Consider the following 14,910-nt stretch of genomic DNA (forward strand, 5'->3'; position numbering starts at 1 on the left):
GTATGAGAAAGACATGGACTTGTTAGAGCGGGTCCAGAGGAGGGCAACGAAAACAGTCAGAGGGATGGAACACCTCTCCTATGAAGACAGGCTGAGAGAACTGGGGTTGTTCAGCCTGGAGTAGAGAAGGCTCCAGGGAGACGTTATTGCAGCCTTTCAATACTTAAAGGGGGCTTATAGGAAAGATGGAGACTTTTTACCAGGGCCTGTAGCGACAGAACAAGAGGTAACAGTTTTAAACTGAGAGAGGATAGATTTAGATTGGAAATAAGGAAGAAATTCTTTACAAGTGTGGTCAGACACTGGAACAGGTTGCCCAGAGAAGTTGTGGATGCCACATCACTGGAAGTGTTCGAGGTCAGGTTGGACAGGGCTTTGAGCAACTTGATCAAGTGAAAGATGTCCCTGCCCACAGCAGGGGGGTTGGAACTAGATGATCTTTGAAGGTCCCTTCCAACCGAAGCCATTTTATGATTCTATGATCAAAATTGTTTAGGTTTTATATTTAAATGAGCAACCACACTGCCCTATTATCTTCTGAGTTATTTTATTTCCCATAGAGGCATATGCCAACGTCTCAGGGAAAACTATTTGTAACCTGACTTTTTCAGGCCTAAGATCAGAACTTAATATACAATAGCACTGTAGCATTGCTGATTATTACAAAACGAACTGAAAGTTTTCAGTTTACATAGCCTCACATGTAAAATTGGGTAGTATAGAGATAAATAGAGCATTACAGCCAATAATAGAGTTAGAAGACCACCTGAAGAAACCAGTTCGTGCATCACGTTGAGATCTCTCCTTTGCCAAACCTACAGTAGAAGAGTGAGAGGTACAAGGATGCAGCTGGGTTCTGACAGAAGCCTTCAGTAAGTCCAAAAAGATAGAGTTCAACATGAAGTTACCACAGAGCAATTGTCCCAGATAGATTTATTCAGTAACGGACCTAGGCTTCTCCATGAGGCAAGTGTTTTCTAAATCTCTTCCTTACACTGTAAAGTCCCAGACATTAGAAAAAATGGGCTCCTAAGACTTCAACACAAAGTTGAGTGGTAAGAGAACAGAAACTCTGAAATGTAATTTTGGAATGCTTGCACACTTGCCTGGAAAACCAATATTTACTTATAAGCTTTTGGGTCTACTTAAGAGGCATTATTATAGATCTCCCTTGTCCAGTTTTCCAAGGCATTCTCCAGGTCTTGGGGAAGGCTTAGGAGAACATTACAGATAAAACAAATACTTTCCTCTTGATAATAGTTTTGCTATGCTAAACTGCATGTTAACCCACACAAAGTGCTTGTTTGACAGGTTCAGTTGTTTACTGTAGCTCCTACCTGCTTTCTTCCATGGCTTGTTGGCTTGGTTTCTGTGACTTGATGTTTACATTGAGCAAAAAAAAAGTTACAAATTTCCTAATAAGGCAGAGGCTGCAGTGATACCAAAGTTCAGGTTTGATACAGAGACATTAAACAATGGGGATATTTCTATATGTAAGCCATTATTATAGAACTGTTCTTGCAAAAGCAAGATATTTCTAGAGATTTTAAATTACACTTGCCAGAGGGTCACTAACAACTAATTCCTTCAAAGCAAAAATTAAGTGGCTAAAATTAAGGAGCACAACACTGTCCAGAGTTGGGTGCATACAGATACCATTACAAAATGAAGTTACAGACAGCAAAGGACTATCTGAGAAAGGTAAATATATTCTACAGAAGCATGCTGTTCAATTTAAAAGTATATGCCAATGTTAATTTCTGTAGATTCTTTCCTCCTTGGTTCTAGATTCAAGTAGTGCATTTATCTTCACTTGATTTTCCTACAATCCCTATTCCTAGGGCTATAAGCAACACCAACACCACTTCCCCCCATACAAAATCCCTTTAGTCTGAATTATGAAGATCATCATCTTAGGGCAGGAGCATAAAAAAACAGTTATAACGTACATTAAGAAGCTCCCTTCAGTTACCTCTCACTGCAGAAAACAGCAGCAGTTGTGACCCAAATATCAAATGGGAAGGGAGATCAAGTGAGACTCTTAATTGAAAATAAAAGCAGCAAGTGAACACACTATGGAAGGGTATACTGAAAAAGTCTACCAGATGCAGAAAACAGTGAGGAAGCTAGACTGCCCAATAATAAAGAGCAGAAGACTCACACATGTTCTACATTGATGTATCCTATGATTTGTATGTGGTTTTTTCCACAGAATTGATCTAAGACCATGTAGCCACAAGATGGGGAAAGTAGGTTCTCCTTCCTACACATTGCTGCTTTCACCACTACCACATGTTCACAACCCTCTTCAATGCTGGGTATAGCACTGGCTGTTCTGAATGGACACAAGAGTACAAAGAAAGGTAAGAACACTGGTTTTCAGTTAGCAGTAGCTCATTTGAAGCTCCCAGTCAGAAAATTCCCATGTTAAAACTCTTACCTTTATCTTGTTCTTTTCTAGTTGTCTCAAAGAACATAATGCTGTTAACCTTCTTGACACACTACCATCAACAGTGGATTATGCTGTTTTCTAAGGGTATTAGAGACCCTTAAGCTTCCAATGCAACAAATCTAAGACCCATCCAGATCTACACATGCTAGTGGCTAGACAAGGAGCTATTATATAAAAATTGTCCACTACTTGACTGCTAACATACCACATATGCAACACTGAGTGTGCTAAATATAACTATATTAAAAATAGAATAGTTCAGTTGGAAGGGACCTACAATGATCATCTAGTCCAACTGCCTGACCACTTCAGGGCTGACCACAAGCTAAAGCATGTTATTAAGGGCATTGTACAAAGGCCTCTTAAACACTGACAGGCTTGGGGCATCGGCCACCTCTCTAGGAAGCCTGTTCCAGTCTTTGACCACCCTCTCGGCAAAGAAATGCTTCCTAATGTCAAGTCTGAACCTCCCCTGACGCAGCTTTGAACCATTCCCATGCGTCCTGTCACTGGATATCAGGGAGAAGAGATCAGCACCTCCCTCTCCACTTCCCCTCCTCAGAAAGCTGTAGAGAGCATTGAGGTTGCCCCTCAGCCTCCTTTTCTCCAAACTAGACAAACCCAGAGTCCTTAGCTGCTCTTCATAGGACATGCCTTCCAGCCCTTTCACCAGTTTTGTTGCCCTCCTCTGGACACATTCAAGGACCTTAACATCCTTCTTAAATTGATCATAAATCATAAATCAACCAGCTGAGGTAGAGAATGTAGACAAAAAAAATATGAACTAGAGAATAAAAGAGAAATGATAGTTGCTTACTTTGGCTTCCCATTCCATTCCTGCAATGGAAATACCCAGCAATAGAACTACTGTGATAGTTCCTATGATTCTGATGTCATTCATTTCATCGACCATCAGTGTTCCATTTTCCTAACAAATGAGTACACAGTCATATACTTTGTCAAGTATTTATTTCCCCTGCTGTAGAATAGAATTTTATTGTGTAAAAATTTTTAACAAAGTTAAAATAAGCAAGTTTGTGGTATAGAGGTTAAGTTCCCTGTACGGGGCACAAATACTTTGGATTTTGCCTTGTTTTAAGTCACTGAATCATTCTAAATGGAAATTATCATTTTTCTTCATAACCCATCCTCAAAGAGGATGACTTGTATTCAACTGTCAGATAATTAAATTAATTGGCAAGGAAACAGCTACCATGTTACATCTATACATATCATTTTCCTTGTTGTTCACCATTACGCTCAATTATTTTAATGCATTCCAGGCTTCTTCCCAATCTAAGAAGAGAATGATCAAGTTCTCAGTGTTACATTTAATTTAAAAAAATTCTAGCAGACAAACAACATTTGGTTGTGTTTATTTTAAGGAATTATTTTTAATAAGCAGAACCCCTTTGAAAAGGGGCTTAATATAAACTACTATTACTTACCAAAAAAAAGCTCACTAATAAGAATCTTAGCATTAAGAACTCATGATTCTACATTGTGTATCTATCCTTCAACTCTCCATCTCCATTTCCAGCTTGGACTTTACCATAGATTTTGCATTTTATCTTTTCAGGGAGATGAACAGTGTAAGAAGTTTCAGTTCCACACCAATGATAGTCTGGTTTATATCAAAAACCTACTGAATTACAGCAGTAGTTCACCAATATAACAGTAGCAACTTTTAACCTCATTCCATGCCTTTAAATTATAATGCACAGTGCCATTAAACGATAGCTCAAATTGGCATAAAGGACAGGGTGCTCGATACAATCAATATGGTTCATTTACCTTGAGCAGCTCCACAACTGTCTCTGCAAAACCAACAACATACATTGCTACTGCAACAGCATTGGCAAATGCAAAAATTAGACCTATGGCACCACCAAATTCTGGTCCCAAACTTCTGGAAATTAAGTAATATGCTCCTCCTAATAAAAATTAAAAAAAAAAAAAAGGGGAGGATTTAATATAAAAATCTTATGAAGACTGAATAGACATCATCAATTTAAAACTTACGTGAATGTGATAGTGTTTATTCTTGCATCTTTCCTCATATTTAAAAAAAAAAAGAGAATGCAAAACTCCAAAATTCAGTATGTTAGATATAGGCATGCTGAAGTTTCAGGAATCTATTTCAAGTTTCTTAGAAAAGACACCAGTTGGAAGCAATCGCCTAACTCCTGCACCACATCATATTATTCAGCTAGCCAACCAGTTTCAAAATTAAAAAACAGGTTGTAAAATACAGAGAGCAGTACCATTGGCTTTTTTTTTATTTCAAACTATTCAAAGCAATTGTGCATAATTTTGCTATTACACATTTTAATTAGCTATAGTTCAAGAAACTGGCAAAAGAAACTGTAATAAACCCCCTCAAGTTCCAAATCTACATGACTTGTTTCTTAAAGCTCTGTTGTCAAAGGAACTTTCTACCTTGCAATGAGGCTGTCATAATGATCATGACAGCTTTATTTTTCAGAACCTATTCTTCATATTTAGACTTGAAAAATCATAGAATGGTTTGGGTTGGAATGGACCTTTAAAGGTCATCTAGTCCGACCCCCCTGCCATGAGCAGGGACATTTTGGAATAGAATAGAATAGAATAGAATCATTACGTTTGGAAAAGACCTCTAAATACACCATCTCAAACTCAACATATGATAAACTGAAAACTGAGTATCTAGAGCTTTAGAGAAGCTTAAATTAAAAAAAAAAAATAGCAAAGGTACATTTCCATTTAAGGCTAAGATTTCTAGAAACAAGGAAATCCTTCAGTTCCCGACTGAGATAATTGAGTGACATATTAAAAAGAAGCAGGAAACCCTTAATTCCACTACATTTCAGTTATTGTGCAATGTTTGTAGGTACCCGACTGACATACATTGCACACAAGAATATAAACCTTTTTTTTTAAAGTATATAACAGAAAATTTTCATAGAAAGAATTGGGAATTCATTCCCCAGTTCTTCCCATTAAGCACTTAAAAGTTTTGAATAAGGTACTACTTTGAAAAACTGATTTTAAAAAACCAACATAATAAAAAATCCTCTATCCCATAAGAACAGGAAGATCAGAAGTGTAATTACAATGCAATCACAAACATGGAACTATCAATTGAGATCTATTTGACATAGTACTAAGATTTATAACTGATCCTTCCTGTTGCACCTCTTAGTCTTTATTCTTCGTCAAGAGAATTGGATAAGCATAAAAAAATTAACTGCTTCTATTTTAACCCAGCCACAATTTCTACTCATAGCTGTCTTATAATGTCATGAAGCAGTTTAAGCATGTTACAGGCACTGGCCATTTACAGAACTATTTTGTAAGTACAAAATTGCTGACAACAGCACATAAACCATGAAAGTGAGTAGAAAACATCATCCTCAGAAAACTTGGAGATAATCAAGAGTTTGGAGAATCTCTTTTCAAAGCAAATTTTTACAAAATCTTCACAATAAAACTAGAATGTGTCTTTTTGTATGTTCTCATATAGATATAGCTTGTCTTATTACAGGATGTATTTCTTAATTAGTAATTTTATTTCACAGGACACAAACACATAAGAGCACACACACATGCTCTTACCCAACCAATGCAGATGCGGGAGAATATCAAGACCCTATTCATTCCTGGACAGGTCACTCTGAAAGAGTTTATATTCCAAAAATTAAAAATAGATACTGCTTCTCCCATAATGGAGAAGCAAGACACTAGCCAAATCAAATAACTAGAGAAATGATTGGGTTTTCATTAGTTACATTACTGTTTAGTCCAATACAGAAAATTAGGAAGACTCCGCTCCTCAGAAAACTAACTCTTCCCTACTCTTTACCAATATTGCCATTGATTTTTCTTCCCCCCATGTTAAAAGAAAACAGAAAAGAAATTAGAGGCTCCATCTGAAGTGTACACTTCAGAGCAATGATAAAATACTTTAAAAGCTTTATGAAAGCAGCTTTACCTCCTCTTACAAACCCATTTGTAGCTATTGCTGAAGTAGACAGTCCTGTAAAAGTTGTCACAACAGTGGCCACTGCAATAACTACAACAGACAGACCTTTTGAAAGAGAGGAAAAAAGTGTAAGTAAGTCCAGCAGTATTAAGATATACAAACCTTCAACTTAATTTTCTTTAAAGAAAGTCTTGCAAATTTGACAGTTTTACTGTATGCAGTCTTGCACATTCAAGCAAAAGGCTTCTTTGCTCCTCTTTAGTACAGTAGTCTCCTAGATATAAACAAGACTTATCAGACTGGATAAGCATAATCTTTAATCAGCAAGGTAAAACCTGCATCCTAGCACTTTCACGGGTACATATGCCCTTTGCAGATGAGACATTTTACGCAGTCCAGTGCTAAGTTAAGGCTTTGAAGAAAATTATTTATATACTACACAGTCTATATGCAGATTTTAATAACAGGAGATCAGAAAGTTTATCTGTACAGTTTATTGAAGACCTACATATGTCAATTTTAAATTATATATCTTGTAGCTAAATAAAAAAGTCTAAGTAAATTCATACCGCTTAAAGTTTTTATAAGGGTGAAATATCAGAAATATTAAGGTCATTTTCTGCCCCTAACAAGCTCAAGATCAACACCTCTTTTGGATCACATATTCAAGTGTCACTGAAATAAAAATATAGTATTAGTACACATACCTATCCCAGCTTGTCCTACAATCCACGATAGTCTGATGAAGAGCATAACACCCCAAATATTTAACATGCATCGTACCTAAGACAATAAAACAGACATTTTACATATCTGCAGTCATTTCCATGAATTCTTCATTTCAGTTTTTATTATTGTATGATAATTCACAGTCTTTCCTCACTGCTTCTCAAATTGTTTCCTCAAAAATAGATTCCTTAGATTAGAAAAGTTTAAGTTTGATTAAAAATAAAAAGGAATCTAAGAATAATTAAAATGTTACTACCTTGAACAAAATGAAGTCAGCTACAGTACTTCAACACCTGATACTTGTAGCATTCCTTGACCAAACAACAAAAACCACCTTTAGGAACCAAAATTTATACTACAGAATTGTATTGGGTTTGCACAGCAAGGTTTTGGTAGCGGAGGGGCTACAGGGGTGGCTTCTGTGAGAAGCTGCTAGAAACTTCCCCTATGTCCCATGGAGCCAATGCCAGCTGGCTCCAAGATGGACCTGCTGCTGGCCAAGGCTGAGCCCATCAGCGACAGTGGTAGCGCCTCTGGGATAACATATTTAAGAAGGGAGGGGAAAAGTTGCTGCGCAACAGAAACTGTAGCTGGAGAGATGAGTGAGAATATGTGAGAGAAACAACCCTGCAGACACCAAGGTCAGTGAAGAAGGAGGGGGAGGAGATGCTCCAGGCGCCAGAGCAGAGATTCCCCTGCAGCCTGTGGTGAAGACCATGGTGAGGCATTCACATAATTGTTTCTCACACTTCCCTTTCTCCCACTGTACAGCATTTTGCCCTTTCTTAAATATGTTTTCAGAGGCACCACCAGCTTCACCGATTGGCTCAGCTTTGGCCTGCAGTGGGTCCATTGCGGAGTCAGCTGGAACTGGCTGTGTCCAGCACAGGACAGCACCTGGCGTCTTCTCACAGGGGCCACCCCTGCAGCCCTGCCACCAAAACCTTGCCACATAAATCCAATACAATCCTGCAAAAGCTTTAGCCAGTCATTAGGACTAGAAGAGAGACAAGTATCTCTCCAAATCATAAAAGTGGAAAATTCAAAGATTCAAGAAGTCTTTTTAAGCAAAACTGGACTACAAATATAAAAAAAACAAAACCAAAAAAACCCCTCCACCACACACAACAACAAAAAACCCACACACATACCTGAGCTGGAAATATTCACCTGGTCAGCTTATGCCTACTAGGAAGTATTAATTGCAAGTTTTAAAAGCACTGAAAAGGAAGAGATCATCTTCCAAAAAACTTTTAAATACACTTTGGAAGAGAAAGGCAGCAACATTTACCCTATGGTGAGTGTCTAGTATCAGTTTGAAGTCAAGTCTACATAATACCTTCTATCAGTATTCCCCCCCTCCCCCTCAAACTCCTAACTTTTCAGTACTTTAATTTGTTGCTTATAAAAATGGTTTGATACTGAAATTGTTTTTTGAGTAATTCAAAGTCAGCTTTGTACCTGTTTTAAAAATGAAAAATTTGGTCCTTGGTCGAGGTAGATGAACAGGAGACTAAAACATGTTTCACAACTACCACAGACACTCTCCTTCTCATAAGGAGAAGAATATAGCTACTTCAAGACTTATGAGGAAGTTGCTAATATGTAGTGGAACCTTGCTAAACTAAAATTAGGTAGTCTGAATGCTTGAATTCAGTGTGCATTAACCAAGCATTGCATTTGTAGAGTACATATTTATTTTTAGTAATTTGGCAAAGAGAAACCATAAGTTAATACGTACTTTTAACAAAGTCCTCCCTCTCAAATTTTCATTATTCCAAATGGGGACCTACTCCCAGAGTTTTTTCCACGACTATATTATATTTAGTGTTAGACTTCCACAGCTTAAGGGAAGAGAATTTTTTTTAAAAATAATAATAATAACCAGCTTCAACAAGACTTGAGTACTTAATCCAAGTCAAGTTTTGCCATATGCAGGTACTCTCCTCATCACGATATTTTTTGCTTCTCTAAAAAGACAAGTTTTCTATCGCTTCAGTCCAAAACTTTACAGATCCAAAGTGAATGCACAAAAGCATATTCTCTCCAGTTGCCTGTATCACTACTTATGTAGTAAAAAAGATACAATCTTAGAGTTTTGAAGTTGCATAATTTCTAAAACATACTAAGGAACTATTTCTTCCTTAAAATTAAGGATAAGAATGAAGTGACCCTTACTGAACTTATGGCATTTTTCCACAATTCTCATACATGTAATCTTTTCTTTGTACAGAGCTAACACAGTCCTTCTCAAGAAGATAAGGCTATTAGAAAGATCATATCTTTTTAAGCAACTGAAGTACAGTACATCGACTTACCAATACACCTTTTATCCAGCCAAACTTGACTATTCCTTTGCTATCTGGTATATAAGTGGCAACTGCTTCCCCAGTTGGCATTCCTTCCTCTCTATTTGCATAGCCTTCTTCAAAGGGCTCCTAGGAAAAAGGGAAAATGTTTGGCTTTTATGAGCTTAACTGAATATAGAGGGAATTTGATACTCAGATTGCAAGAAACCTTCTGCTTGTGCAAACAGAGAAAAAAAAAAAGGATGGCAAAGCAGAAGTTACCAAGGCTTTCCTTTATGTTCCTTGCATGAGAGACAACCCATGGATTTCAAGTAATGTGAACAAAATTTACAAGGACAACTTAGGTATTCCACTTCAGTTAATTCAAACAGATAACAGTCAGAGTAATAAATATTTTTAAGAGTCAGTCCTAAAGCCCTAACAAACATCCAGCCTTTAAAAAAAAAAAGAAAAAAGTTACAAGATTTCACATGCAGTGACTTTCAGTAGTACAGAAAGTTTTATTTCTTAATCTGAAAGCATACACTGTTCTAACACAAACTATTAGTCTCAGCTACAGCATTTCCTGTAGTCCAGGCTTGGCTGTTATTTGATCATTTTTTCAGGAAATAGTTTATTTACTTCCTATAGACTATTCTACTATTCATTATAAGACAATGCTGCTAGAAAGGAGGGTGGGAAAGTGGCATGTCAGGGAGAAGGAAGGAAGACAATCTCTTCCCAAATGTTATTCCCTGTTTAGAAGGTAAGGGTGACATACAAAAAACATCAGTCCCACCCACAAAGACCAACTTGTGACATTCCATTGCCAATTCAACTCTTAGCTTTACAATGTAGAAGTCTTGACTGTCTGACATACCTAAAAGCTCAGCAAAACAAAACTGGCTTTTGAAGAGCGAGCAAGCATGCAACATGTTTTGGGGGTTTCTTTGTTGGGTTGGGAGGTTTTTTCCCCCTTATGCATTTCCTACACTTGCTGTAAAAAATCTTCAGGAAGCACTCTAGGCAAAGAATATTAGTTATCCAAGGCAACAAGTATAATGAATGAATACACTAAAAGAGACCCTGAATACCATTTAGGGAATACTATTCAACAAACTAGCTCAAGCAGTATTTATGAAGCAGCTTGCATCCCAGGGGGCTTAAGATATACTTAAGCTATTAGAGGCTCAACCCCAAAGAGGAATCCCAAAGAGCACAGAGTCCAGAGGAAATATTTATAGATCTATTACTTATGGAAGGTGTCAACCATATTTCCTCACAATTAGAAGCAAATATACAAACAAATAATTTATAAAAAAAGAAAAAAGAATCAGATCATGTCACCGTTACCCAAAGGTCACTAGAACAGATTCACATCAGTGTTTCTCACATGTACCCTGTGTTATGAAGTTCTCAAAAACATATACCTGCAACACATCTAGAGATACTGTGTGGCATAAGCTTTCCACTACTAGGCAGAATCACTATAAGTTTACACATCTTTACCTTTATGAGATAGCTTTCTTAAATGGTAGGTCTTGTCTCCAGGAGGGAGAAAAAGAACAGGTTATATACCTTAGAGGACCAAAAGAAACATCACTGGAAATTACCCAGTTTGCTGCACTGTAAGTCTTCTGAATAGGAAAGAACTAATGGCTATAACTTCTTGGGAGTTCTGCACAGCCTTTGACCAGCTGATTATCTGCATCTAAATATCCAAACTTGAGCCGAATCAAGTAAGAAATACTATATGATCCATTTAGAGTGGGGAAAAATGGTAAGGACCAAGAAGAGAATTGAAATGCTGCTACATTTAAGGTTTTTACATAGAATTAACTCTAGCATTCATATGTCAAGAAGAAAAATTAACTAACTTTTCTTTAATACATACAGCTACAAGTCACTTGCCAGCTGAGTCTACGTTGACCTGCCTAAACAAGAACTGAAGACACTGAAAGCCCCCTATTAAGGCTTCTTACCCAATTCAGACACACTTAAAGTTCAAATAGAAAATAATGAGTCTACATATTGCCCTGTTCTGCTATCTTTGATTACTCTTCCTTCAGATGGATGACATTTCCTCCAAATGCAGGAAGATGCAATTATCAAAACTCTTTCTAAGTTTTAATGTCTTATTAAATGCATTATTAATACTTTATCACCTTGTCTGAAAACTTCCCTTATCAGACACTGCTGTTTCCAACAAAGCTTAGCAGAAGCTTCCCTCCCCTTCTTCCCCCACCCGCTGCCAAAAAAATGTAGGAAAAAAGATACATTAAAGCAAAGGACAGATTAAGCACATAAACAGAAATTTATAACCCAGGCTATTCTGAACTGAAGAATGTTTCTTTGATAGTTGAGTTTCCACAGCGATAAACACCTTTGAAGGCAATTAAAGAGAATAAAATAGCCTCCCACAACTGTACAGATGGAAAAGCCTGACATTCCCAGTGCCACCAGTTTCCTTACTAACTGAAGAATCCTCTTTGAACTCCCCCTAGTGCTACTAATCAGAGCTAGTGTATTAACAAACTTTACAGATCCCTATAAAGACATCTGCACTCCCTTAAATAAAGTAAAATACACTTATTGGCAAACAAAAAAAATATATCTAGAAAGATCAAACTTGTGATTTCTATGACTACAAAAGTCAAGCTCTGATATCTCTAAACTCCACACAGAGGAAACGAGCTTTGATAGTACAGCGCTTACAGTTAATGATGATGTGGTTGAGAGCCTCTGGGTGAGGATTAGGGGGATGGAAAACAAAGGAGATGTTGTAGTGGGTGTCTACTACCGATCACCCAGCCAGGATGTAAGCACTGATGGGTTATTCTATAGGCAATTAGGAGAAATCTCTGGATGGGTAGCCCTTGTCCTTATGGGAGATTTCAACTGCCCAGACATCACCTGGGAATATCATACTGCTGTGACGAGCAGGTCTTGGAAATTCCTGAAGTCTCTAGGAGACAACTTCTTGTCAGAGGTACTCAGGGAGCCAACTAGGAAAGATGCCCTCCTAGACTTGCTATTTGTGAATAGAGAAGGAATCGTGGGGGGTGTGTTGGTAGGTGGCTGTCTTGGCCACAGTGATCATGAAATGGTTGAGTTTAAAATTTTCAGCGTAATGAGAAAACAGGACGGCAGAGTTGCTACCCTGGACTTCAGGAGAGCAAATTTTAAGCTACTCAGGGAGCTATTTAGCAGAATACCCTGGGAATCTGCTTTTGAGGGCTTAGGAGTCCACGAGTGCTGGTCAGTCTTTAAGAACCACCTTTTAGAAGCAGAGGAGCAGGCAATTCCAGTGTGTCGTCAGTCAAGCAAGCAGGGCAGAACACCAGCTCGGCTGAACAGGGAACTCCTCGTGGAGCTCAAGAGGAAAGAGAAATTGTATGATCTCTGGAAGCGAGGTCAGGCTTCGCAGGAAGATTACAGAGCCGTGGTTCGTATATGCAGGGAGAAGACACGAAAGGCCAAAGCTCAATTAGAGTTGAAACTGGCCAGTGTTGTGTCAGATAACAAGAAGGGCTTTTTTTAAGTATGTTAATAGCAAGAGGAGGTCTAAAGAAAACATTGGACCGATACTTGTTGAAGATGGTCATCTGACTAATAGAGATGAAGAAAAAGCAGAGGCATTCACTGTGTTTTTTGCCTCAGTCTTTAATAATACTGATAGACCTTGGGCTGCCCGATCCCCTGAGTCAGAGGACCACAAGTGTGGGAACAGTGACCTTCATTTGTGGACAATGAAATTGTAAGGGACCAGCTGTATCAGCTGAATGTTCACAAGTCCATGGGGCCTGATGGGATTCATCCCAGAGTACTGAAGGAGCTAGCAGATGTTATGGCAGGACCCCTCTCGATCATCTACCAAAGGTCTTGGGAGTCTGGGGAGGTCCCTGCTGACTGGAAGCTAGCCAAATGTTATTCCAATCCACAAGAAGAGCGTGAGGGAAGACCCAGGGAACTACAGACCTGTTAGTCGAACCTCAGTACCTGGAAAAATGATGGAGAAGATCATACGGGGTACTATTGAAAGGCATTTAAAGAATGATGCAAGCTGGGTGAAAAACTGGCTGGCTGGACGAGCCCAGAGGGTTGTGGTGAATGGGGTGAAATCCAGTTGGCGGCAGGTCACAAGTGGTGTTCCCCAGGGCTCGGTGTTGGGCCCCGTTCTGTTTAATATCTTTATCAATGATTTGGATGAGGGGATTGAGTGCACCCTCAGCAAGTTTGCAGACGACACCAAGTTGGGAGGCAGGGTCGATCTGCTTGAGGGTAGGGAGGCTCTACAGAGAGATCTGGACAGGCTGGATCGATGGGCTGAGCCCAATTGTATGAAGTTCAATAAGGCCAAGTGCCAGGTCCTGCGCTTCGGTCACAGCAACCCCATGCAGCCCTACAGGCTTGGGGAAGAGTGGCTGGAAAGCTGCCCAGCAAAGAAAGACCTGGGTGTGCTGGTTGACAGCCAGCTGAATATGAGCCAGCAGTGTGCCCAGGTGGCCAAGAAGGCCAACGGCATCCTAGCCTGTATCAGAAATAGTGTGGCCAGCAGGAGCAGGGAAGTGATTGTTCCCCTGTATTTGACACTGGTGAGGCCGCACCTCGAGTACTGTGTTCAGTTTTGGGCCCCTCACTACAGGAAAGACATTGAGGTGCTGGAGCATGTCCAGAGAAGGGCAACCAAGTTAGTGAGGGGCCTGGAGCACAAGTCTTATGAGGAGCGGCTGAGGGAGCTGGGGCTGTTTAGTTTAGAGAAGAGGAGGCTGAGGGGAGACCTTATAGCTCTCTACAACTACCTGAAGGGGGGGTTGTAGCGAGGTGGTTGCTGGTCTCTTCTGTCAGGTGGCTGGAGATAGGATGAGAGGAAATGGCCTCAAGTTGCAGCAAGGGAGATTTAGGTTAGATATTAGGAAAAAATTCTTTAGTGAGAGGATTGTCACGCATTGGAATAGGCTGCCCAGGGAAGTGGTTGAGTCACCATCCCTGGAGGTATTCAAAAAGCGTGTAGACATGGTTTAGTGGGCACGGATGATGGTTGGACTCGATGATCTTGAAGGTCTTTTCCAACCTAAATGATTCTATGATTCTATGATTCTGAGCCTCAGGCACAGTCAACATGGGTTCACAAAGGGAAAGTGCTGTTTAACTAATTTGATCTCCTTCTATGATGAGGTCACCCGCCTAGTGGATGGAGGGAAGGCGATGGATGTAGTTTTTCTGGATTTTTAATAAGGCTTTTAGTAGTGTCCCCCACAGCTTCCTTCTGGACAAGTTGTCCAACTGTGGAATGAGCGGGTTCACGGTGCACTGGGTGAAGAACTGGCTGAAGGGGAGGGCTCAAAGGGTTGTAGTGAATAGGGCTGCATCTGGCTGGCGACCGGTCACCAGCAGTGTTCCTCAGGGCTCAATTCTAGGGCCAGTCCTGTTCAATATATTTATCAACGATCTGGATGCAGGATTTGAATGCACCA

General features: G+C 39.3%; 1 protein-coding gene across 4 annotated transcripts in view; it reads right to left on the reverse strand.

Moving 5' to 3' along the window:
* LOC126035438 (solute carrier family 12 member 2-like) overlaps positions 1-14,910 on the reverse strand; it is a 124,347-nt gene that overhangs the window by 90,164 nt on the left and 19,273 nt on the right. For 3 of the 4 annotated variants that reach the window (XM_049793989.1, XM_049793988.1, XM_049793991.1), the window contains exons 2-6: positions 9,464-9,583; positions 7,124-7,199; positions 6,426-6,521; positions 4,247-4,386; positions 3,270-3,380 (exon numbers count right to left, since the gene is read on the reverse strand). In XM_049793989.1, the coding sequence (XP_049649946.1) occupies positions 3,270-3,380; positions 4,247-4,386; positions 6,426-6,521; positions 7,124-7,199; positions 9,464-9,583 (543 nt within the window). The remainder of the gene's footprint in view (positions 1-3,269; positions 3,381-4,246; positions 4,387-6,425; positions 6,522-7,123; positions 7,200-9,463; positions 9,584-14,910) is intronic. The other variant, XM_049793990.1, reaches the window with a different exon arrangement.

The sequence above is a fragment of the Accipiter gentilis genome, chromosome W (assembly GCF_929443795.1).
Source record: "Accipiter gentilis chromosome W, bAccGen1.1, whole genome shotgun sequence".
In the NCBI taxonomy this organism is placed as follows: Eukaryota; Metazoa; Chordata; class Aves; order Accipitriformes; family Accipitridae; genus Astur; species Astur gentilis.